Source organism: Heloderma suspectum, chromosome 13 (genome assembly GCF_057233095.1).
Source record: "Heloderma suspectum isolate Gila_16-S chromosome 13, 16-S_ref, whole genome shotgun sequence".
NCBI classification, from domain to species: domain Eukaryota; kingdom Metazoa; phylum Chordata; class Lepidosauria; order Squamata; family Helodermatidae; genus Heloderma; species Heloderma suspectum.
The window spans coordinates 33,439,994-33,466,105 of record NC_139470.1 but is presented as its reverse complement, the minus strand read 5'-3'; the positions used below and the strand labels follow the sequence as shown (position 1 = coordinate 33,466,105).

The 26,112-nt window shown below is 48.3% G+C and overlaps 1 protein-coding gene across 6 annotated transcripts; it reads right to left on the bottom strand.

The window, feature by feature from the left end:
- Nucleotides 1–544: 544 nt before the first annotated feature.
- On the bottom strand, nucleotides 545–26,112 carry LOC146336362 (derlin-3-like). 6 transcript variants are annotated; one of them, XM_084820013.1, is made up of 7 exons: nucleotides 25,991–26,112; nucleotides 25,748–25,813; nucleotides 25,570–25,643; nucleotides 24,499–24,592; nucleotides 14,064–14,259; nucleotides 12,923–13,013; nucleotides 545–2,702 (listed from the first exon to the last, which is right to left on the bottom strand). In XM_084820013.1, exons 1-7 carry the CDS (start codon nucleotides 26,081–26,083, stop codon nucleotides 2,597–2,599), a joined length of 720 nt encoding a protein of 239 aa, XP_084676139.1. In that variant the 5' UTR covers nucleotides 26,084–26,112; the 3' UTR covers nucleotides 545–2,596. The 6 variants fall into 6 exon arrangements, with proteins under 6 accessions (XP_084676139.1, XP_084676136.1, XP_084676138.1 ...); XM_084820012.1 differs by lacking the exon at nucleotides 545–2,702 and adding an exon at nucleotides 7,050–7,294; XM_084820010.1 differs by having other exon boundaries at nucleotides 25,748–26,112.

The window sequence follows — 26,112 nt, the reverse complement described above, 5'->3', positions numbered from 1 at the left end:
CCCAACTGCAGATACGGACAAGAGGAGGCTGCCTGTCTCGCGCCAACCCACTGCATGCAGGAGCAACACGGCCTGAGGAACACTGCCAGTGCAGCCCGTTTGTCGATAGGCTGTGAGTTTACCTGGCTGTTCATGTTCACTGCTGTTTGTGCGGTGGGTCCACAATGATAGTAGTGCTGCCGTTGCCTGCAAATCCACGGAAGGTCCAGGCCTGTGCTGCATTTGCGGGAGAGGCTGGAGGAACTGCCAGTGGAGGACGTGCCCACTGGCTGGCACTTGTGTGTGTTTTGCCCATGTTTTAATGTTTGCCACAACGGGCAACAGAACTGTTCAGCAAGAACCACAGCTTAGTGCCAGAGGCCTGAGCCGGCCGGCTGGGAAGCTGGAAACTGCCATCTGCATGGTTTACTTAGTTCACACCCGAAGACACAGGTATTTCTGTTTCCAGCATAAGCTGGCTTTTGGGTAATGTTTGAAGGCAGTGCTGGGAAAACAATCCATTCTCAAATGTGGATAAATCATAACAAAATTACTGAGAAATTATGAAAAAATAGTAATTTATTCGTCTGCTGGCTATAGGACAAGCATTTCTACAAGGCACTGAGCCACTCATCTCCTGATCCCTGGAAAGCAGGAATTCTTTAAAGAGCCCTTTGCCCCTTTCCAGCATGAGCACATCCTGTGCAAAGCCTGACGTCTGTCCCTGCCCCACTGCAGGAGCCATCACCGAGGGTGCCTAGAAGTAGCCCGGCGTTGGCTCGTGGCCTCCCCAGCAAGCTTACTGAGAGGGAGCCAGCCTGGGCTCTTCTCCCAGCCTGTTTCAAGCAGGTGTGAGCATCTGAAGCCTTTTCCTCCACTTCCCCCGCTTTGAGTGCCATTTCTAGTAGAAAGGCGGGGTGCCAATCAACTAAACCCACAAAGAAAGGAGAGCCGTCTTGCACTGCCCAGCGGACGGGAAGGAAAAGCCCTGGGATCCCAGAGGCCGCAGAGCCAAGCCAGGGTAGGTCTGCCGTGGGGGCTTGCTGAGCTGTGGGGCCAGCGCGCCAAAGGGGACGACGGCCACAACGCCCTCTGTTCCTGGCGGCACAGCAGAACGCATGCAAATTGGGCACACTGCACTCCGCTTTTCTGGTTGTGTTTTTCGGGTCTGAGATTACTGTGGTATTGCCGGAGTTGGGGAACAGCAGCTCTGGTTCTCCTTTTTCATAATTTCTCAAGCGAGACCTAGGAGCCTCTTTTGTGCCTGCCTTACTCATTGGGTCAGTTCTGACAACACGACAGCCCGTCGTGGGTTAATTTACCCACAAGGGGATGCGGTACATGCTGTCCAGCGTTATGAAGATGCAACCCCTGCCTGGGCTTTGCCATGCCTTATTCCTCTGAACCCAGGTAGCAGGGGTTGAGGGTTAAACCCTCGCATAAGCCTGCAACAATGGGCTATGCGAGGGTTTAACCCTCAAATAACCCCTGCTGCCTGGGTTCTGATGCCAAGACAACCAGTGGGTGGGAGTTGAATATGCAAAATGGCAGCTGGCACATGCCACAGATCACCATGGCTTAAACAACCCACAGTGGGCTGTTTGATCATCTGAGCCAAGTCACTGTGCTTAAGCAAGTGTTTATGCTGCACTGCAGGACAACTGGAGCCTCTTTGCTCCTTCAGCACCTGGGAGCCAGAGGCTAGGGCTATGGCCACCATATTAACTATGTCCTATAAAATAGTCTCTCAACGCCTAGAAAATAAAGTCATGATGCAGGCCACAAAAAGGAGCCGACACATAACTTTTAGAGGCAGTCAAAACGTTTTTTGGATTCAGGCTTGGGTGCTGGATTTCAAATAGGCCCTGGCTTTCTTGAAACCTGTCACTAGAGTTCGGTTTCTGATCAGTGGTAAAATATGATGACTAAATGAGAGCTGGAGCTTGTTACCTTATCTGAGCCTTGAGGGAGACAAGTGGGCTATGCATTCGATTCTGCATTCCACTTTTATTTTTATACACAGCTTGGAAATAAATTGGCAAAGACCGGCTACGTGGAGGAATGTTGGGGAAGAAGGTCAGAGTTAGGAGAGAAGGTAGACCGTGCATGGAGCAAGGACTTTAACAGCCCCTGGTTGTGCAAAACATTGTGCCATCTGAGGCCTCAGACCACTAGAAAAATAAACGGCAAACCCAATTCTTCTGTGCCAGATCTTGAGTTGGTGCAATAGCAACACAGAAAGGACAGCCGCTCCAACTATGGTATATTTTCTTACCCCCCAAGAGGCCAGCTATTTAAGATTTTTGGTTTAACATGGATATTCAGGGTGCACAAGGCCCCAGTCCGCCCCGCCCCCAGCTCACTGTCCGCAGTCACCTGCTGCCTGCGATTTGGCGGCGGGGGTGTATTCAGCAAATACATCTTCCAGTTCTTTGCAATATTCAAGAAGTGGATAGACTTCTCCCTTCCATCGGCTAGAACACAGCTTAACAGAAGAGGGGAAATGGAGCGGCAGAGGAATACAAGCTATGAGGCTGCGATGGTGCCGGGAAGGTGCGCCGTGCCTCTGCCCAAGCCCTGCATCAGTCCTGCAAGCAGAGGGCCTGCTGTGCTGCCACTATTGCGGCTCCTGGGGCCGGTTTCCATCTTCAGCAGGGGCTCGATGGTCCTCAGGGAGGGGACTGTAGCTCGGGTCTTCCTCAGGAGGGTCAAATACAAGCTTCCTGCAAAAGAAAAAGGGCAGCCTCAAAATAAAATGAATACAATGTAAAATAAATCCAAGGCTTCTTCCATGGGCCTTCCACACATCTAGCCAACACTGTTCACCAGGGCTGGGGCACCCACCAGCTAGGTGGAAATGAGGGAGGCACGTGTCCCCCTGGCAGAGGCAGTGCGGGGGCCAGAACATACCGAGGCTGGGCAGCAGATGCTGGCAGAGCGCTAGGGGCAGGCCATGCCGGGAAAGGGAGCGATGCATAATATCTGTCCCCTGTTCCAGGCCTGTCCAGAGCCGAAGGATGGCGGGGGGATGCGTGACTCCATCCTCTGGCCCTCGTCTGCTGCCATGTAATGCCAGGTCCGTTGCCCATAAAACATCTCTCATCCACAACATGATCCTGAACAAGGGTGCAGACCTGGCATGTATTATGGAGACCCGGCTGGACGAGGCCACTGCTCCCTCTCCTGCGGCGATGTGCCCGGCTGGATTTTCGTATGCACAGCAGCTGGGGGTTGGGGAGAGGGCATGGCTGTTATCTACCAGAAGTCCTTGGCCCTCACCAGACTCTCTCTCCGGGAGACCAGAGTTGCTGACTGCAGGTTGGGTGCAAAGGTCATTCTCGGGTTTCTGCTTCTGTACTGCCCACCCTGCTGCACAACAGACTCCCTGGCCAAGGTGCTTGAGGTGGTCTCTGATGTGCGTGTGCCGTCCCCTAGCGTGTTGGGGGACATCAATATACATTTGGAGACCATCCTCGTGGGGGCGCCCTGGGACTTCATGGAGACCATGACTTCCTGGGAACTGCACCCTATTCCAACTGGGCCCACCCATGTAGCCAGTCATGGCTAGACCTTGTGTTTGTTTCCGGAAAGGTGGGGGGTGATCTGGAAGTCGGAGGTATATCCACCACCCCCCTTGTCATGGTCAGATCACCATCTGGTGATGTTGGACTTCTCAGTTCCACAACTCCTCCGCAGGGGAGGAGGACCCATTAGGATGGTCTGCCCCAGGAATCTTGGGGATCCAAATGGATTCCTGACTGCGCTTGGGGATTCTCTGGAGCGTGCAAACAGCCGCTTCGTCGAGACCCTGGTGGATGGCTGGAATGCTGCAATCACTGGGGCATTAGACTGGGTGGCTCTGAAATGCCCTTTCCCCCTGAACAGAGTTCAGACTGCACCATGGTTCACTCCACGGTTGCGAGCTCTGAAGCGGGAGGTGAGACAGCTAGAGCGCCAGTGGCGGAAATCTCGCTCCGAAGACGAATGGACAGAGGTTAGAGCTGTAGCTGCAGCCTACCACGTGGCGATAAGAGCAGCAAAGAAGAATTTTTATGCTGCCTCTATCGCATCCGCAGAGTGCTGTCCCAGGAGGCTGTTCCAAGTGGTCCGGAGCCTGGTCAGTCCAGTTGTTCCAGAACCAATGGAGTATTCTAAGGCCTCCTGTGATGAGTTTGCAAAGCACTTTGCGGATAAAGTCAACCGGATCAGGAGTGCTATTCGCGCGCTGTGGATACAGTTACTGAACGAGGGACGGCCAGCGGCAGACCAGTTGTGTGGGGTCGGTTCCAGCTTCTTTCTTCTGAGGGAGTGGACAAGGTGCTTTCATCTTTAAGGCCGACTGCTTGCTTACTTGATCCTTACCCATCTTGGCTCATTATAAGCTACAGGGAGAGACTTAGGGAGGGGATCAAGGTGGTGTTGAATGCCTCCCTCGAAGAGAGAGTGATGCCATCAGCCCTCAAGGAGGCGGTGATAAGACCACTGTTAAAGAAGCCCTCCTTGGATCCCCAAAACTTGAACAACTTTCGCCTGGTCTCAAATCTGCCATTGGGCAAGGTGATTGAGCAGGTGATGGCGTTGCAGTTGCAGGCACACTTCGAAGAAGACAATTATCTGGATCCATTTCAATCTGGCTTCAGGCCTGGGCATGGGACAGAAACGGCCTTGGTGGATGATACGGGAAGGGCTCTGGATAGAACGAATGCTCCTTCCTTTTTCTTGATCTCTCAGAGGCTTTTGATACCATCGACCATGGTATCCTCCTGGACCGCCTGGAGGGGTTGGGCATAGGGGACTCGGTATTACGGTGGTTCTGGTCCTTCCTCTGTGGCAGGTACCAGAGGGTAGCTCTGGGGGAGGAGACTTCAGACTGCTCACTTGCAGGATGCCACAGGGTTCTATTCTCTCCCTGATGTTATTTAACATCCATGTGAAGCCGCTGGGGGCTATCAGCAGGAGGTCTGGGGTGCCATGTCACCAATATGCGGATGATATGCAACTCTGCCTCTCATTTAAATCCTCGCTAAGGTTGGCTGTAGAAACCCTGTCCAAGTGGCTGGAGGCAGTGAGTGGCTGGATGGAAAGGACCAAGTTGAAACTGAGCCCCGACAAAATCAAAGTACTTTTTGTGGGAAACAACGGGAGGCTGGGGGATGTTGACCTGGTGTTCAGTGGGGTGTGGCTGCCCATGAAGGACCAGGTCCGCAGTCTGGGGGTCGTTTTAGACTCCCATCTGTCCATGGAGGCTCAGGTGTCAGCTGTGAGCCGGACAGCACTGTATCAACTCCATCCGATATGGTGGCTGTGCCCCTACCTTCCCGACCATCTGCTCCCATCAGTTCATGCCCTGGTCTCCTCTCGCCTAGACTACTGTAACACGCTTTATGTGGGGTTACCCTTGAAGACGGTTTGGAAGTTGCAGCTGGTGCAGAATGCGGTGGCCCACCTGTTTAAAGGTGGCCGTCAGCAAGACCACATCACTCCAGTGCTGAAGGAGTTGCACTGGTTACCAGTTGTTTTCCAGGCCCGATTCAAGGTGTTGGCATTGACCTTTAAAACCCTATACGGTTCCGGCCCAGTCTACCTTAAGGAGCGCCTCCAGCAACACCCACTCAACGAGATGGGCCACGTCTGTCCCATCAGCCAGGACAGCTAGGCCAGTGAGGACGAGGGCCTTCTCTGTGGCAGCCCCCACTCTGAGGAATTCCATCCCTAGTGACCTCCACCATGCCCCCTCTTTGATGAGCTTCCGCCGGGCTTTGAAAACCCAAGTGGGCATTTGGGGTGGGCTAGGTGTGTTTTTTTTAGAACAATGTTGTTTTGTTCAGCTGATTATGGAAATTTGTTGTATTTCTTGTTATTTGTATTGTACACCACCTAGAGTGGCCGGGTAGCCGGCCTGATGGGCGGCTAATAAATCAAATAAATAGTATTGCCATGCCAGAGTCAACCCATTAAAAGACAGGATAATCTTGGAGGGAGAGCGGTTACCTGCACTGGCTTAATCTTGCATCTGAAGCATCTCACCACCAAGCTCAAAGAAACCATTGAAGGGCAGGAGAAGATAGAGGGTGACATAAAGTAAAGGAAATGCTCCAGTAGAGACCGTTCTGCACTTTGATCTTAATTCTAATTCTCATGCAAAGATTCTGCATTGTAACAACTATAGAATTCTCTGCCTCCCTTTTAGTATATTGTATGGATTATTTAAGTTGGGATGCCAGTATGACCTCAGCAGAAAAAGTGCAGTGGGGGAAGGGGTGACTACAGCTTGCTGAGCCGTTCCCAGCATGATATGGCGGCAAGCTCGGGTTTGCCGCCATGTCGCTGCAAAGGCAGGCCCGACCAGGCCTCTGGAGTAGTTTGGTTCAAGCAAGCAACCACGGTGCCTGATGGGGGGGAGAGTGTGTGTGTGTGTGTGTGTCTGACCATGAGAAGGTAATTGTAACTTGCTCATTATAAGCAAGACATTACTGTCCACCAAAGTAGCTCATCCCTAAAGATAGACAGGCAGCTGTGCTGATAAGACTGTTGCTGAGCTAAATTAGCTCTTGAGCATGCGCAGTGCATTCTCTTTGTTCTCCAACTTTCAGTCTATATAAATGCATCCTGTTTCTTTTTATTTGATGAGACACCGCGTTGACTGTCTCTCCCTCAGCTGTGAGATACATTTCTGACTGTTCAACCTAACCTACATTGGATATTTCCTTAACAATTTGGTGCCGTGACTCAGATCCCATATGCTGAGGAGATTGAACCAATTTAGACTGCCATTTACTGAACATCCCAGAAGCGCACACCAAGGTAAGAGACCTTTTGAAATCTTGAAGTCTGGGACCCAGTGTGAGGCTGCCCACAGGACGATTCTGCCTTGGCTGACGGATGCTGCCTTTAAAGAGGCAGTCAGTAATTTAAGCACTTGGTAAGTTTGTTTGTTTGTTGGGGGGCGGTTCAGAGGTCCGTGGGATGTGGCGTCAGGTGAATGAGACTTGCCTTGTGAGAACTGAGGAAAAGAACTGAATGAGAGTTGCCTGGTATGAACTGAGGTTAAAAGGACCAGGGCAAACTAAAGTTGCTGGAACCATGTGCAAGTGAGTTTTCCTTCACTCTCTGTCATGGTATGAGCCCCCTTGCCCGCAAATGACTGATTGTGCCTCCAGTTCAGTGAGAGTCGGTCTCTGACTGTACCTCAGCATTTGGCAGTGCCTTCTGTTTCTCGCAACCTGTGGAGACCTCCTGATAGTTTTCCTGCGTGCTCCTGTGTGAACTGAGGATGGGGCTGGATTCTTCCGAAGAAATTCCACAAAAGGGACACCTTCAATGTACATGAACAGGAATTATGGACCTAAGACTTGCAAGTTTTTGACAGATGGAACTTGACCCATCCAAACAATTTCCCTAGGTTGGGACCTTTGATTTGGGCAAAATTGTGCATTTAAAGGGAGCCTTGGAATCTTAGAGTCCAAAGTGGCACAGGGTAAATGAGAATGCATTCTTTGATTGGTATGTTGAGACATCAAAAAGGTCACCTAAGTCCCAAGAAGCGGAGTCTTAAGGACTCCCAAGAAAAACTGAAAGACCTGGTCAAATTCTGAAACATCAGAGAAAAGCCACAGAAATTTAGAGAAGAACTACAAACAGTGATCACTTGTTAAAATCCTAATTGGTCTAGCATGAACCAACTCATGTGAGTTATTTTGCCCCAATAAGTGCACACTATATTAAAGGGACAAGCAAATAGGCCAAATCAAGAACCAGCTGATCTTAATACTTTAGACCAAGCACGCACTAGATTCCTATGAACAATCCCTGACACTTGTCTGCAGAAAACTGATAAAGCTAAAACTCATCAATTGTAAACAAAACAAAAGTGGGACTACAGCAGACTATATGGATCATCTAAAGACATTTTTGAAAAACATTCTAGCATTGCTGCCACTTTTTTGTAGCCAAGTTGAGCATTAGAAAAATAAGTGTCCCCACCAGCCTGGCCAGCAGATAGAAACACTTCACACATCCAGCTCCTCCCACTCCTGCTCAAAATTTCTAAGACAGCCGAGAGGTTTGTAACTTCATCAACGCCCATTTCTTTCTACTGACCAGAGACCTTTTGTGTAAACTTGGTTGCACTATCTTTGTTCCCTGACAGAGTATATTTAGATATTCCTCAGCCACTTCCTTGGTCTTCTGAAGCTGAATCTGCTTCCACTGCTCCAAAACAAGCACTGTTCTAAAACAACTTGGGCTTCCTGATTATTTCATTCATTCTCTTGTTATGAAAGAAAAAGATTGTGCTCTTAGTGTGCTTACCTAAAAGCATGGAAATAAGGACTAGTAACATATTACAGTACTTTCCTTGATTCTGCAGCCACTGCCCTCCTTGTTCAAGCCTCTGAAAATATTGTGTTAAGTTCTCCTTTAACTCTTTGTGTCCCTCACTCAGTGGCAGCTCTTCTACTTAAAGCAAAGACTCAGCACCTTTCTCAATCACGCCTCTTCAGGCATGAAATTTTGCTTCTCTCTAAGTCACATTACAGTGCAACATCATTCCACTCTAAATCCTGCTTCTTTCATGCCTGATCCTTCCAAGCATATTCCTTATGATTGTTTAGAAGTGGCTGAGCACCTTGCAAAGCCATGCTGAGATTTGTCAGATGAGCCACTGACTAATGTAGATTGTGTATATTTTGTGGATGGGTCTTGTCAAAGAAATGCTGAACAGATGTGCTGTCTGCACTTCCCATACTGTAATAGAACAAAATCTTCTGCCTAACTGTACTCCTGCTCAAGTAGCAGAACTTTTTGCCCTTGCTGGGGCTACTACCTTATTCCTTTCAGCAATAAACCAGTCTCCCATGACAACTTTTGAAGATGTTGCACAACTCCAAAAGCAGGTCCAAATGCTGAAAAAGAAATGTGGAGACTGGCTGGTTGTTCTCTCAATACACTGACCATTTGTGGCGCTGCCCGGACGGCCGCCTGGTAGCGCCCCTGGTCCTTCTTCCCCACCTTGTGGTAGCAGGTAAGGGTAGAATCGATTGAGTCATTCCACTAAGAGGTGAAGGTGCCACAATGATTTAGATCAAGCAAGTTGCATAAATGTGAATAATGTGCTTAATGTACTCAGTACCTTCATTTTTGCTTTTGCTTTTAGAGAAAATGTCTTTATCTGTAATTGTGCCTATTGTTCCTTCCATGTGGGAGTGGGAGCTTTTTACTCCCCTTAGTCATCAAATGCATCCTTTGGGTCTACTGGACACTGTCGTATATGCCACCCGAAAGCTACAATAGCAGCAGCTTCCCCGTGTAAAAATCAAGACGCAATGACTGTGTGTGACTGGCAATAGAGAGTGAAGACCATCTGTAGGGTCATGTATTGGCTAAGGTGTTTGAACATGTATTACAGCTCAAGCTCAACTTCTGTGGGTGCCAGTAAGTGTTACTTCACAAAGAAGAAAATGCAAGCTAAACTGAATGTTTGTTGAGAGATGCCGCATGTGCTAGAATGATGCTGTCGAGATGAGAATGAGATTTTAAAGTGCTCTAAGCAAGTGTAAACTTCTATTGAAAGTCACTGGTGAGATAGATTTGTTCACTGAAGTAACAGTGGATTGGAAATCCTATGTGTTGTGCCTTATCCCCTTGTTATATTAGTTACTGTTATTTTCTGGCTTTGTCTTTTTGCTTTGAATTTAGCCTACCAAGCTTAATGATATATGATTTGTTTTAATTGTTTAATAAACAACAGCAATTCTGTGAGAATTGAAGGGGGGAGTGTATTAGATTTAGTTTCAGAAGAATGGCAAGCAGTCAGGTGTGAATTTGCCCAGAATCATGTGCTGTAATCAATAGCACAAATACGCTGATTTGCTAGAAAGCTGCTGATTTTCATGATTTTAGAGTTTGTTCTCATAGCTGTATTCACATAGAGTGAAAGCCAGACTTTTTGCTACTAACAGAAACTAAAACAATGCACCGTACTCACTCTTCACAATGTATACTCCCTAACTGATAAGGAGTGCTTCTTTCTGTACTGTGAGAAATGTATTTTGCTGCCAAAAGGGAAAGGGGGGAGGCAGCATTGTGTGTACTTTCTGACAGTTTTCTAACTTAGTGAGACTTACTCCATAAAATCCTGAGTGAATTAGGCAGCATGGCTCTTCTTATATTCTTAAATATAGAGTGCCTCTCAGCATAAGCAGAATGCTTTTATTTCACCACTGAGCACTTAAATTCTCCCCCTACCAATTCTATTCCCCTCTATGCAACCATTTCTCCTCATTTTGGCCACCTAATGCAAAGAGAAAACTCTCTGGAAAAGACCCTGATGCTGGGAAAGACTGAAGGCAAAAGGAGAAGGGGACGGCAGAGGATGAGATGGCTAGATAGCATCACGGATGCAATGAATATGAACTTGAGCACGCTCCGGGAGAGAGCCCAGGACAGGAAGGCCTGGCGTGCTATGGGCCATGGGGCCACGAAGAGTCGGACACGACTGAACGACTGAACAACAACAAAGCAACACTTCATAAAAACAGATGACTTGTTTTGTGCAACCCTCCTCTACCTCCTCCTTGTTATGCACAATCTCTCAGTGTATCGTCCTCCCCATAACTTCATTTGTGCCAAGACTTCACCAGGATCCAGCCAGTGAGTCTGTTTTCAAAACTAGGGCTCTTTTATGGAGAAACTCTGAGCATGTACTAAGTGCCTTTCACTCACCACTGAAGCTAGAGTTCATGCAAAATTAAAAAAACACAAACGACAAGACATGCATAGGACTGAGCTGGAAGGGTAGTCAATTCATTAGACGGGATTGGGTAGGCACTGTATGAAGCCTGCAGTATCATGTTCACAACTCAGGACTTATTTCTGAGTAAACATGCAGAACATCAAGGTGCAAACCTCCCTGCAAAAGAACTTGTGCTGGAATCCTATGCACACTTTCCCAAGAGTAAGCCTCATTAAACTTAATGGGACTTCTGAGTAGGCATTCATAGGATTGCATAAATTAGCAATATTTATCTCCCCTCCACTTAAAAAGCAAACCAAAAACTCCTATTTTTATGAAAGCTTTCTGTGCATAGGAACATCGGAAGCTGCCTTGTACTGAGTCAGACCCTGGGTCCATCTAGCCCAGAACTGTTGACACTGACCGGCAGCAGCGGCTCTCCAGGGTTTCAGGCAGGATTCTTTCCTGGCCTCAGCCCTTTGAGTCATTTTGAACCCAGAAAGAGAACAACATTTCTGGTTGCCATCGTAGTACTGGCTTGTTGCCCTTTTTCCTGTTATTGTGTGAAATCTTCTTAGAATTTCAGCACTTTGGCCTCCTCTGGATTACAAAATAGCCACCTCTAAGAAACCAGTAGTGAGCAAAGCACTTGATGGCGAGGTGAGCATAAGCCTAGCAGTGAACTTTGCACCTGTTACTGAAGAAAGAATTGTCTCAGCATCCACCAGAGGCACATTCTCATGATGTGGCCCACCTGCATCCTGCTCCTGCTCGACATCTTTTGTTGCGTGAAAGCAAAAAACGCTTTCCTGAAAATAGTGAACCAGATTCAAGTGGACTTAAATGTATCCAACTGCTTATCCGCTGCCATGTGCCCATCCATGCCCACAGAGGCACACCAATGATCCAAATCCCACTAAATCAGATTAAAATGATCAAACACTATTACCTAAATCTACCAGAAACAGCCACCTAACAAGATGTGCAATGTAATAAGCATAATTACTTGTATTGTTTTGTTCTATGTGATCATTGCTTTGATTAAATGCTGTATCAAAATCCTTACTAAAACTACACATAAAGCTGAACTACACCAGTAGAATGCAAAGAGAAATGTGAAAAGAGAGATAAAAAGATTGGTCAACTGATAACAACACAAAGATAGATGGTGAGCCTGGTAGGCTCAAAGGGGGGATTGTGAAGGCGGGCCTGAGTAATTTGGTTCAAGCAACCAACCAAGATGCCTGACGGGATTGAAAGAATGTATATGTGTCTGACCATGAGAAAGTAACTGTAACTTGCTCATTATAAGCAGGAAATTCTTATCCACGAAAGTAAGCTGGTCCCTAAAGATAAGCAGGCAGCCGTGCTGATAAGACTGTCGCTGAGCTAAATTAGCTCTTGAAGATACATAGAGCATTTTCTTTGTTCTACAACTTTCAGTCTGAATAAAAGCATCCCGCTTCTTTCTTTTTTTTGGTGAGACACAATGTCGACTGTCTCTCCCCCAGCTGCGATGTGCTTTAATAAATTTCTGACTGTTCAGCTTAACCTGCCTTGGATATTTCCTTAACATGACAAAACACTCAACAGGGACTTTCAACAGCCAACCTGGCCTCGCTGTTGAGTACACCTGTGTGGTCCCATGCATTTTCAAACAGGCGACTCCTTCATTCACATTACATTCTGGAGTGTACAGCTAAAATTGTGAATTAGTTCTATTTCTCTTCCTTTTATGTCCGCCTGTACTCCTTCATACAATAAGGAGCAGGGAGAAACTGTAGTCAGGGCCTGCTCCAATTAGACCATCTCCTCCCCACTACTTCCCCTTTCCCCCTGACGAACTGCCTGGAAGGAACATTGGACCTGTGCCAGGTGAGCTGGTTATTTTATTTGGCCTGGTCTTTTTTAGCATGTGTTTCTTGTATTTTATAAATGTTTTAAGCTGCTTTTGAGGATTATGAAAAAGCACGATATAAACTTGCTAAACGACTTCAATGTCTTTCCCTGCCCCCCGCCATCCTCCTCCTTCCTAGGTTGTTGCCAAGGGCTGCGCAGAGCTTGATTTCATGTCTGCCTGAGTCCCTGTATTGGTTCTTTAGGTCTTGGTCTGAGATCTTGAGGATAGTAACTCTTCATCTCATTCCATTAGGGCTGCCTGAATGAAGCAGATTCCTCTCTAACCTGGAGAGATGAGCATGAGTGACTTACAGAAATCCTGGTGTTAGTAGCAATTTCTTCCCTCCAGGCTGGTTGGGGAAGACATCCTCAAGGAAGTAATAGACGTGACCCACAGCAATTCCTGCAGAAGAAGAAAGGTCCATAAAGCACCCTGAACACTGCTTGGCCAGGCCTGGGCTCACATTGCCCACCGCCTGCAGGGCATACCGAGAAACCCACTTGGCACACTGCTGTTCAGTGGAACTCTTCCAAGAGAATGTTCTGTAATAGAACAGCAGTTTCAAGAGTGATTACAGCATTGCAGGACACAAGGAAATTCTTATTCAGCAGGCATTTCACAGCATCCCTCCATCCTGAACCACTGAAGTTGCAGACCGCAAACAGGGGATATAGCCATGCTTTCAATAGGCTTAACATTCTGCTTGGGACCAGACGCCACTGCAAGGGCTCCTCTCACTTGCCCACCTGCGAGGGCAGTTAGGTGCACACATACAGGAGACGGCCTTTTGCACCCTTCGTTCAGTCATCGTGCACAAACCCTGCCAGTCCGCAGCTTCTTGCTGAACCCCCCATGTGGGCACCCACTGACATGGGCTCCTTGCCTGCCAGTAGCCCCTCCCTCAATAAACATAGCCGAAGGGGCAAACAGCATTCCACCGCCCCCTGTTCTCTTGCCCCCTCCAGGCCAGCCTTCTCCATTTAGTCCTCGGACTTCCCTCCACCGCCACACGTATCTTCCTGGATGGCAGCCAGGAACTGGGTTGCTTTGGGCTCTCTCTTTTTCTAACCGCTGCCAAGCCACCCACTGACTGTGACAGGCTTGGAAAAGCTGCTCCCTGCCCTCCCACCCAGACCGGATGTTTGGGTTACAGAGAACCACCCAACTGGATATTCTCAGCACCTCTCCAGGGCGAGGGCCAATTGCTGCCTGCAGCACTGACCAAGTGCTTGACCTGCAGCACAGCAGCCATCCACAGGAGCTCTGCAGTGCATTGGCGTCGTCCGGGCAGGGGGTGGAGCAACCAGAGGGTCACCATTTGCTTCAACACTTGTCCTGTGCACAGTAAACCTTGTGTGGGATTCTGCCTCACAGGGACTTGTTGGAAATCTCTGCCAAGAGAAGCAGGCACTGGCTGTAGGAGACCCACCCCGCCCCAACCAGCTCCCTCACCCAGGAGATCGATGATGATGGAGTTGCCTAGCAGCAGCGAGAAGCCCATCAGGACCCACGGCAGGAAGGGAGCCTGGAAGTTCAGCAATCCAAAGAAGTTCATGCGGATGTAGGGGTTCCTTCGGCTCCAGATGTACACCAGCATGATGGTGAATGCCTGGCCCAGGAAAAAGAGGCTGGCAAACAGGCCAAAGAGCTGAGAGCAGCAGAGTTAATGGAATAAGATGGATCAAGAGATGGCGTATCTCTAAGCCCTTTGGAACTGGGCAAGGCTGGCCTTCAGGAAATTCAGTGTGGCTTTGTTACCCTGCAAAGAGGTGGACTGAACTAGTGTATTCAGTGATGGGCCAGTACAGGCAGAGACCAGTTTATTTTGCTCTCTATTGAAGCACTCAATACTTTTTGACACTGCACACATAATAAATGGTTTGATACAGCTGTTGAGTCTCTGTCCTTGGAAGACTGACCCAGGAGGCAAGATTTCTACTGGGGAGAAACCCAGCTGAGATTTCCAGTACCTAAAGCAGGGGTGGGCAACTTGTGGTCATCCAAAAGTTTTGTCCAGCAACTCCCATGATCCCTCACCACTGCCTCTGCTGGGAGCTGTAAGCCAAAATATCTGGAGGACCACACATTGCCCGTCCCTGACCTAAAGGGTCAAATAATTAGATTTGTAAAAAAGTAATTGATGGTGGTTCAGGTGACATTTCATTGGAGGACTAAATAGGCAGTGCAAAAGAACTCTCTTTAGACTAGGCACACTTGTAAGGATGGAAGTAACAAGTTCACATGGTTTTGCTACACTGAATAGGTGAATAGCGTTCCTATTCTGAAAGTTTTTTTTTAAACTGTTACCTTAAAGAAAATGCTAGGTTATGAGCTTTTAAGTAAATAAAAATACACAGAGAAAGCCAACAGTCACAAAAGCTTTTTCTCAGAGGTGTGTATTTGGGTGGGAAGTTCATATCACAAGCCAATGTGCTGGGAGCCACCTTCCTTCCTCCTGAACCTACAGGATGTGTAGGCCAGCTTTCAAAGGAAGACATACAGAGAAAAACATATCAGTAGGAGTGAGCTTTTGCAGGCAGATCAGGCTTTGTGGAATGCCTTTTGGAGTTAAGCATCCCCTTTCAAAAGCCTGAAATTGTGCATTACGTGTGGTGTTCTGTTCATTATCTAACTTATCCCTGCAATCATTGCATTTTGCTCTGGTATTGAACAAGGTCAGAATTTTTGAGCATGTTCATATTTAATACAAATACTATCGGAGAGCCAAGTGTGATGTAGCAGTTAGAGCGTTGGGCTGGGACTCAGGAGACCCGGGTTCCAGTTGCCACTGGGCCATGAAGCTCACCGGGTGATTCTGGGCCAGTCACGGACTCACCTACCTCACAGGGTTGTTGTTGTGAGGATAAAATGGAGAGGAGGATTATGTATGCTGCTTTGTGTTCCTTGGACGAATATAAATGTAATAAATAAATATTATGTTATATAACATGCCAGTTTAAAACGTGTGAAGACTTCCTGAGTAACTAATAGCACATTCACAGTCACGTCTGATTTTTGAAGGTGTTTCCCCTGAAAAAGTATTCTTCGTATTTTGAATTGGGTTGGGAATACAGTAATGTTTATTGTAAATAAGGACATTAATTCAAGAGGATTTTGGCGCAAAATTCACCTCCCAGTGAGTTTTGTTTGCACACGCGTGTGCCTCTTTGCATAGATACCAGTGGGACTTTTTATGGCAAGGGTGGGGAGTAGACTACATCAGGGGGTGGAACGCACCCCAAAGCCCCATCCCCTCATGTCACTCAGCTCCATTTGTTCCCAGTTTCTCTTTCTCTTACAGAGAGAAGCACGAAGAAGGGTGCGCAGTGGGCTGAGTCCAGAGCAGCTCTGTCTCCCAATCTATCACAGAGTGGAGGGAGGAGCAAGGTCAAGTCTCAACTTCAAGGAGTGCTCCTTGCAGCTCAGTTGCTCTCCCTTCACTAGAGTGGATGGAGCCATTATGGCAGGCCAAATTTGACCCACCGGCCAGAGGTTCCCCAGCCCAGTCCTATTGTGTCACTGGATATATCGGGGGTCAGACTAAGTAGCCTCATGCAGTCTCATGCTTCATGTTCTTGCTGAGCTCTTGCTCTCTGAAATATATGTTTGTAAGCTGACAAGAAATTCCTGTGTCTCATCTTGTCAACAAAGGCTAAGGTCATGGTGATATGTATCTCATGTTCTCTGCTTATCATGGCTACCTTATAACCCATTTCTTGTATTATAAACAATGGTGCTAAGAGAAGAAATGTTGAGGACTGCAACCCCACACGGGAGGGAAAGGAGGAGCCGTTTCATATGTGTCATAATGTCTATAAAAGCAATGTGTTAATGTGCCTCGGGGATTTTGGCTCTTTGGAAGTGATTCCAGCCATAAGCCCGCGCGTTAAATAAAGAACTCTTTCTCCTTCGCTCCGTGGTCTCTCTGACTCTGAGTTCTGCAACATAAATGGTGCCGTGACTCGGATGTGGCAGGCTCTGAGACAGAGAGGTGGCAGTTGCCTGCTCTTAATCGCCGCACCAGGAGGGAGAGCTCGGCACATGCCTCCCTTTCTTGGCGCCACTGACCTTTTTGTCAGGTGAATGGGAGAAAGCCTGTGCTGAGCCTGCCCGAACGGCTGTGAGCGGCAAGAGAACCTTGGGAAGCGGAGGAAGGAACTTGAACCCTGCCCATACTGCAGCTGCAATTGAGTTAAAACCCACATTGGAAGCCTTCAGGAGAAAGGCCACTGGGCAGAAAAAAAGAGGGCCCCGCCTTACGAAGGTCAATGTTAGTATACGTATACAAAAAGAGACCCACCCGATTGGGGGTGGAAGGGGGGACTTGATCACTCCCCCGAGCAGGCACTAATACTCAGCAAGGCGCTGAGGAAACTGCTTCACTCTAGTGGGAAAGTGGGTGGCAGGGACATATGAATGAAGTGGTGAAATTGATGATTGTGTGAGTGGCTACTGCGGTTTCTGTTGCATACTGTTGACCGTCCGGGTGCCCAGGCCAGTAGCAAAGTGCGTGGTGTAAAAATTCCTCTTATTTCAGTCAGTGAGACCCCTTACTCACTGGCCAATCCCCTTTCCTTCATTGTGTCCGTCTTTATCTTAGGAGGGAGGCTGTGGGAGGTGGGGGTAGCAAGACTTGCACCCCCTTGAGATGTATGTTAAAAAAAAAAAGGAAAAAGATTTTTTAAAAAAGGATTCAGAATAGAGAGAGGAAACAGCAAAAAGCTCAAGGTCGAGATGAGAGAAAAAAAAAGAACAAGATCTGAGGCTGTTAATTAGAGAAACGTTGCAGGACAGCCTGGCTTTTAACCGAGCGTGGGAGTGTGAGGCCGAAGAAGTAGCTGTTAGCCTAGTGCGCCGAGGGGGGGGGGGGGGCAGGAAAATTGCCCACAACCTTCTGAGTTGTGCAACATCATCACCTCACCTAATTGAAATAAAATCCCTAAGAAATAGAAACTGAAAATGAAGACCCAGAAGATGAAGGCGCAAAATGGAGAATAAAAGTGAAGAATCACCCGCCAGGGCACAGGCTAGACCCCTCTTCGAGTAGAAAGTGTGCCATAGGACTGTCCCAAGGCAGAATGAAGCAAAGAGACCACGATGAAGATCTCTGTCAAGGTAGCCATGTTTAGCTTTGAACTGTCCTAGAATTTCATAGAGCCTGTAGACCATCAGCTATATGATTTCTGAAGAGCATAACCGTTAAGCTTTTGCCGTGGGATTCCCTGCAATGAAGAAATCTCACTAATTTAAGTGTCCAGTGTTGGACTGCCTGAGTGTGTGTGCTGAAGAGACCGAGAAACCAGACAGCATGTTCCTAGCCAAGCCAAAATCACGCTACTACCATGCTCCTGGAAGCTGCAATAAACTGTGTAAGCTGGGAGACCCAACCTGATTAAGAAAAAAAGAAGATATTGGAGCCTTAAAAAACAGTGAGATCTGTGTAGCTGGCTGGCTGACGCTGTCAGTGATGTTACAACTTTAAATTAAGACTTTTTTCCTGTTTGAGACCCCACCATTCAACATCACAGTAATTCAAGTCTATGCCCCAACCACTGAGGCCGAAGAAGCTGAGGTTGATTGGTTCTATGAAGACCTACAACACCTTCTAGAACTAACACCAAAAAAAGATGTCCTCTTCATCATAGGGGATTGGAATGCTAAAGTAGGAAGTCAAGAAATCACCAGGATAACAGGCAGGCATGGCCTTGGTGTACAAAATGAAGCAGGACAAAAGCTAATAGAGTTTTGCCAAGAGAACACACTGATCATAGCAAACACTCTTTTCCAACAGCACAAGAGGCGACTCTACACATGGACGTCACCAGATGGTCAATATCGAAATCAGATTGATTATGTCCTTTGCAGCCAAAGATGGAGACGCTCCATACAGTCAGTCAAAACAAGACCTGGAGCTGACTGTGGCTCAGATCATGAGCTGCTTCTTGCAAAATTTCGGCTGAAATTGAAGAACGTCGGGAAAACCACTAAACCGTTCAGGTATGACCTAAATCATATCCCTGATGAATATACAGTGGAGGTGAGGAATAGATTTCAGGGATTAGACCTGATAGACAGAGTGCCTGAGGAACTATGGACGGAGGTCCGTAACATTGTTCAGGAGGCAGCAACTCAATCCATCCCAAAGAAAAAGAAATGCAAGAAAGCCAAGTGGCTGTCTGATGAGGCTTTACAAGTAGCTGAGGAAAGAAGGGAAGCGAAAAGCAAGGGAGAAAGGGGAAGATATATCCAACTGAATGCAGAGTTCCAGAGAATAGCAAGGAGAGACAAGAAGGCCTTCTTAAATGAACAATGCAAAGAAATCGAGGAAAACAACAGAATGGGAAAGACTAGAGATCTCTTCAAGAAAATCGGAGATCTCAAGGGAACGTTTTGTGCAAAGACGGGCATGATAAAGGACAAAGAAGGCAGGGACCTCACAGAAGCAGATGAGATTAAGAAGAGGTGGAAAGAATACACAGAAGAACTATACAGGAAAGATCTGAATGTCCCTGATAGTCATGATAGTGCGGTCACTGAACTTGAGCCGGACATCCTCGAGAGTGAAGTCAAGTGGGCCTTAGGAAGCATTAGTAACAGATTGCTGGGAGAATTATCAACAACCTCCGATATGCAGACGATACCACCCTAATGGCAGAAAGCGAAGAGGATCTAAAGAGCCTCTTGTTGAGGGTGAAATAGGAGAGTGCAAAAGCTGGTTTGAAACTCAACATTAAAAAAACTAAGATCATGGCATCTGGCCCCATCACTTCCTGGCATATAGAAGGGGAAGAAATGGAAGCAGTGACAGATTTTACTTTCTTGGGCTCCAAGATCACCGCAGACGGTGACTGTAGCCATGAAATTAAAAGACGCTTGCTCCTTGGGAGGAAAGCTATGGCCAACCTAGACAGCATATTAAGAAGCAGAGACATCACCTTGCCGACCAAGGTCCGCATAATCAAAGCTATGGTTTTCCCAGTAGCAACGTATGGCTGTGAGAGCTGGACTATAAGGAAGGCTGAGCGCCGAAGAATTGATGCTTTCGAACTGTGGTGCTGGAGAAGACTCTTACGAGTCCCCTGGACTGCAAGGAGGTCAAATCAGTCCATCCTAAAGGAAATCAACCCTGACTGCTCATTGGAAGGACAGATAATGAAGCTGAAGCTCCAATATTTTGGCCACCTAATGCGAAGAGAAAACTCCCTGGAAAAGACCCTGATGCTGGGAAAGACTGAAGGCAAAAGGAGAAGGGGACGGCAGAGGATGAGATGGCTAGATAGCATCACGGATGCAATGAATATGAACTTGAGCACGCTCCGGGAGAGAGCGCAGGACAGGAAGGCCTGGCGTGCTATGGTCCATGGGGTCACGAAGAGTCGGACACGACTGAATGACTGAACAACAACAACCCCAGCAAAGAAAGCTAACCTGAGTTATTTGTTGCCCATGCCAAAGCAAAGATTTGGCTGCCCTGTACCTCATCGTGTCCTGTTTTAAGTTTGGGATTTACAAATACAAACAAACTGGGAAGCTTGCCTTTGAAGTCCTGCAAATCACCCCACCGCCTCCCCGAAGAAGATTAATGGCTGCCTGAAAAATGCAAGTATAAGGCGATGCCCATCACCCCCCAGCGTCCTGAGTTTCGGCACTTTGCTTTTGTGTACCAAGTTGAAGGGGAAGAGAAGAAAAGAGGGGTGTGTGTGTGTGTGTGTGTGTGTGTGATATTGTAAATCCCTGGCTAGCTTGTCTAGTGATAGAAAGCCCCGAGAGCTTTCCCCCCTCCCCCAATTGCTGGATCTGCTCCATCATGCCTTACCATGCAAGAAGTGTTTTCCATTCATTGTGTTAAATTGCAAAAAAAAAAGTTTGTTGTGTATATTTTATTTCTTAGATATCATAAAATATATGTGATATTTGCAGATTAGTGTCAGTTGCAACTCCAAATGATACTGAGTGTGGTTCCCAATGGATGACAAGAGAAAAGACAAAGACAAGTAGAGAAAGACAGAGACAAGTAGAAAAGACAGCGAAATAGAGAAAGTGGCAGACAAATAGAGAAAGGGGGGGGAAGAAGAAAGAGAAAGCAAGAGGCAAAGAAAAAGAACATTTGTAGAGAAGAAGCATGGCCATAGTTGCCCCCAGGGTGAATTAAAAGCAGCTGATTATGCCTGGAGCTTATTACCTGGGGATAAAGTAGCCACAATAATGTAATAGTTCTTTAAGATGAGAAAATGTAACTAGAAGGAGAAGAAGAGCCTATTCCAAATGTGCATCACTGGGACTAGTGTAGGGCAGAAAGGTTTAAGTAAGTGAGTTTAACTTGCAAAAAAGACAAATAAGGAGACAAGGCTGGTGCATAGAGAGGAAAGTTTTATATAAAAAGTTTGAAACATGATCTGCAATACAGGCAGATCAGCAAGAAAAAGAAAGCAAGAGAAAGAGAGATTTCTCTTCCCATACTAATGAGTGAAAATGTTATCAAGCACTTTGCCTGGGAAGCGAAGTTTGTTTACAGGAAGCTGTGCCTGAGAACCAAACACTTCTAGCCTATGCTGAAAATGCTTGCTAGTGTTGTGCTGCCTCATGGGTAACATGTATGGTATAAAACCCATTTAGCCCAACAGCTCGTGGTTCAGAGAAGCTGTCTGATCCAACCATTAGGTACGCCTGTGTGCTGTAAGTTACCCAATAAAGTCTCCTTGTAAGTACCCCGCCCCCCGCTGGAATCCCAAAACACAAGCGGGGCTAGAGCGCCTCACCCAGTATCAAACCCTGCTGTTAGAAGCCATGAAGGCAGGTATGAAGAAGTCATTTAATATGACCAAGGTGTCTAAAGTGCTGCAAGGTGCCACCGAGGCCACAGAGCGTACTTGGAGCGTCTTTCAGGTGCCTATCGCCAGTACACCCCCCTCGACCCAGTGGCCCAAGAAGACGTGGACGAAAAAATGAAAGAAGACCCAGCAGAGGCAAAGGATTCTTAAGAAAGAACCAGTGTGCCCAGTGTGGACAAGATGGACATTGGTGGCATAAATGCCCAAATAAAATAAATCAAATACACAAAGGAGAAAACCAAAGGAGCCAGAACGGGTGAGAGAGAAGACAGCTTGAGAGGGGCCGTGACATTGACTGTGAGGGGCCGTGACATTGACTTCATGATTGACACTGGAGCGGCATCAAGAGCAAGCAAACGTTAGCCTTAAACAAGAAGTCCAAACACTGGGCAAAGTTCTTCAAGCCCAGCGTCGCTTTGTCTTAGAAAATAAGCCCCCAATTCCCACCACAGAAGTTCATCCTTTCCAACCAAGAGATGAAGTATAAGTTAAAAAGTGGGAAAATGACCCTTTGACTCCCAGTTGGAGAGGGCCAAAAACTGTTATACTTTCCACCCCCACAGCTGTGAAAGTAGCTGGAGTTAAACCCTGGATACATTGGACACGAGTCAAGAGAGCGAGAGGGGGAGTGGACTGTGACCAGAAATCCTAAAAATCCTTTAAAAATTATTCTGAAAAAGCAGTAAGAAAACTCAGGCTAGACCTTACTGTGGGCACACCAGGAGACTGTCCACCCTGCGTACGGTCAGACCTGCAACTGGGGAAAATTGAAGAAGGGGACTAGACCCTACTGCAGCTAGCCAGGTGAATAGCTGCCCAGCGTACAGTCAGATCCCAAAGAAGATCAAATATGCATGTTGTAGTGTTAGTGGTGTAGTTCCTTAATAAGGTGTGAAAAAGGGGGGTCTGCCCCTGGAGGGGGAAGTTTGTCCGAGCGATTCGCTGATAATTACTGGCTTCACTTAGCTAACATCACTGGAGTAAAGCATTTTTGTTTACCAAAAGATATACCTGCAAACAGGCTTATTAGCTCTTGCCTAATACCTGTCTGTAAGCATCCTGAAAGAATTCAAAACAAGACTATATTAAGCAATTTTAATATAAACTTGACTTATTCCCAAAATTCTGACTGGGGCATAGTTACGAAAATCTTACCCCCTACAGAGTTCACTCTACGTACTCCCATCGTAGCTGGAACAAATGCCACTTGTGTACAAATAATTGTCAAAAATCTTCCGGGAAATATAAAGCTATCCCTGGCCCCCCCTTCCACTGTAATGAAATTCAAAACGTATCTTTTAATTATGCACATATACTTCTGCCTCATGGATGGTTTTGAACCTGTGGTTCCCGTACCTGGTCATTCATTGCAGCCAACTTGTCTGATAACCACCCATGTTGCCTTGGGTGCCAATTCTTCTGTTGCCTGGTGCCAATTCTTCCCCCGTGGCCACAGAAAATCCGTCGACAGCAGCCTAGAGCACTCCAACTAACTGGAAATTGTAATAGCCACCTACAGCTATACTCTGACTCAGAAAAATTGGCACTGGCAGTATCGTTGGTTGGAGTTCCAGGTCTAGCCTTGGCTGATGGTCTGGAAATCAACTGGTTAGCTTGCAGCTTGGCCAAGAACATAAATGCCACCTCACAAGCATTGTCATTATTAAATAAAGAGTTGCGTGATCTAAGAGGTGCTGTTTTAGAAAATAGAGCTGGTATAGATTACCTCTTCCTTCTTCATCATCTGGGTTGTGAGACGCACCAAAAGCTTTGCTGTTTTAATTTAACTGATAATAGTAATGCTGTAGATGAGCAGACCAACAAGCTGCACCATATAGTGGCTGACATCAAAATAGGACAACATGAATGGCTCGATTGGTTGACCTCCTGGCTTCCAGATCTCAGCTGGCTCAAAGCATTATTTGTTCTGATCTTACCAGTGGCATTAGTAAGGGTACTATTATGCATCTGCACTCCCTGGTTTATGCGTTGCTTAAACAATCTGTTTACTGCCTCAGCCACAAAAACAGCCGCCCGCTACGCTCTAATAGCTCTACAAGATATTAAGTAAGAGGGTTGCTATAAGAGTCCTGTGCTATGCTTCGCAAACCAGAATGTCTATTTGCGTAATGAAATGCTGTAATTGTAATGAAATTATGCATTTAAGGGGGAAATGTAGCAGCCATATCGGGGGTCAGACTAAGTAGCCTCATGCAGTCTCATGCTTCATGTTCTTGCTGAGCTCTTGCTCTCTGAAATATATATTTGTAAGCTGACAAGAAATTCCTGTGTCACATCTTGTCAACAAAGGCTAAGGTCATGGTGATATGTATATCATGTTCTCTGCTGTTCTCTGCTTATCATGGCTACCCTATAACCCATTTCTTGTATTATAAACAATGGTGCTAAGAGAAGAAATGTTGAGGACTGCAACCCCACACGGGAAGGAGAGGAAGAGCCGTTTCACATGTGTCATAGTGTCTATAAAAGCAATGTGTTAATGTGCCTCGGGGATTTTGGCTCTTTGGAAGTGATTCCAGCCATAAGCCCGCGCGTTAAATAAAGAAGAACTCTTTCTCCTTCGCTCCGTGGTCTCTCTGACTCTGAGTTCTGCAGCACTGACACTGTGAACTGCTTGAGATTTTTAGTGCTTCCTCATACATTGTTTCTATGTATGAGCGACACTTCTGAATGGGACTAATATTTCTTGCTTTTTTGTAATTGTACATCACCCTGAGAGCCCTTGCCAGCTGGGCAGTATACAAATCTAACGCAAGGTATACCTGAAATGCATCCTATGGTTTGAGGAGGACCAGAGAAGAATTTGCGTAAAGAGACTTTTAAAGATCAGCTGACCTTGGGCTATGGAGTAGACAGGGCCAGGCCTAACCATGATCATTTCTGCCAGTATTCCTTCACAGTTATTCTCCCCAAAGTCAGCCTGGGGCTGGGACCCCACAGTCCCAGAAAAGAGCAAAGCAAATCCTCGCCGCCACCACCGCCCGCCCCAGGAGGCGGAGGATGAAGGCACTGAGCAAACCAACAGGAAAGGATACGGTCATGAGAAACCCTCCAAAGAGGAACATGAAGATGAAGTCTGCGGTCCTTCCGCGAAAAGAGCCTTCCTCCAGCATCCGGCAGTATCGGTACCTGGGAGCAGGCAGCAACAGAGGCGGGCAGTAGAGGAAGCCAACAGATAGGTGGATGGCTGACTGCACAGGCCTGCCCCATTTCTAATGCAGCTACTTTCTGCTGCAGAAGCAGCCACCTGGACAAGTGGGGCTGAGCCAAACCACTTGGAGCTGTCCGCGTTGAGAGTGGAGCTGCAGAGCAAGCTCACCAGAGGTTGCAAGGACGAGCCTCTGCCCCAAGCACTGGGAGGCTGGTTCTCCTGTTCCCTCCGGAGCCTCACCTTCACACATTTTGGAAGCTTACTTGGGAGTCTGTGTATGGCGGAGGAGGTGGGACAGGACCAGACAAGACAGAGACTTCCAGTCCTGCGAAGTGGTGATAATCCGCCCCCTTCCGCAGCTTGCAATTACAAGGAAATGAATTTTCTGACCTTACCACTGAGTTTATCAAATCCCGCCTCTGCAACTGCCAGCTCCAAAAGCGAGGGGCTGAACATTCATTCATTCATTGCAGTTATTTACATCCCTGCTTTCAGGACACAAATCCCTCCAAACAACATGAGCACGCAGCAGTGACATCCCAGCAATCCACTCTAACGAGTTGGGGGGTGGGGGGCGAAGGCCCCAATTCAGACGGGCCCAGCTCGCTGCCACTGAGCCGCACAGCGAGTCGGCTTCTGGGCGGCCCTGGGCGCGAAGAGCCACGCGAGCGCCAGAGCCGCTCGGCGCGCCGGCCGGAGCCCGCTGAGGCACGTTCCCGACGAGACGGGCGATGCGCGCAGGCGCCCGGGCGCAGGCAGCTGCGGCCCCGGCGGGGCGGGGCGGGGCGGGGGGCCCCGGCGCTCAACGCGGATGGGGCGGCTGAGCCGAGGACGCCCGCGCGGGCGTGCGGGGCGCTCCGGGCGGAGAACGGGCGCCGTCCTCTGCCGCGAGGCTCCGGGCAGCCGAGGCAGCGGCGCCACGCCGCTCTCGCAGCCCGCCGGGGGCAAAGGATACAGGAAGACCATGTTGAAGAAGAAGCTGAAGCCCAGCGGGCCGAAGAACAGGAAGGTGGTGACGAGGCGCCAGACCTGCAGCCGGGAGCGAGACACAGGCAGGCGCTGGGGCGACGCGTGCAGGCGCCCCCCCGCGGCCCGCGGCGGCCCCCCGCGGCCCGCGGCGGCCCCCGGCTCACCTGCAGCTTGCGGAAGATGAGCTCCGGGTTGAAGTACAGCTGGAAGGGGGTGATGAGCTCCAGCTGCTGCGGGGGGACAGAGACGGCGGGCGCCTGAGCGGGGCTGCCTGAGCGGGCTGCGCCGCGCCGGGTCCCGCCCCGCCCCGCCGCCGGGGGCGCCCTCGCCCCTGGTGCGGCCCGCCGGAGGGCGCCTCTCCCGCCCAGAGCGGCCCCCCGGCCCCGGCCCTCCCCTCGCGCGGTTACCACGGCAGCGGTGGTGACGACGCAGGCGGTGGTGTAGGCGCGCGTCACGGCAGGGATGCCCAAATACTCGGCCGCGAAGCCCTGGTAGGCCATGGCGGGGCGGCGGCGCGGAGAGCCGGGCC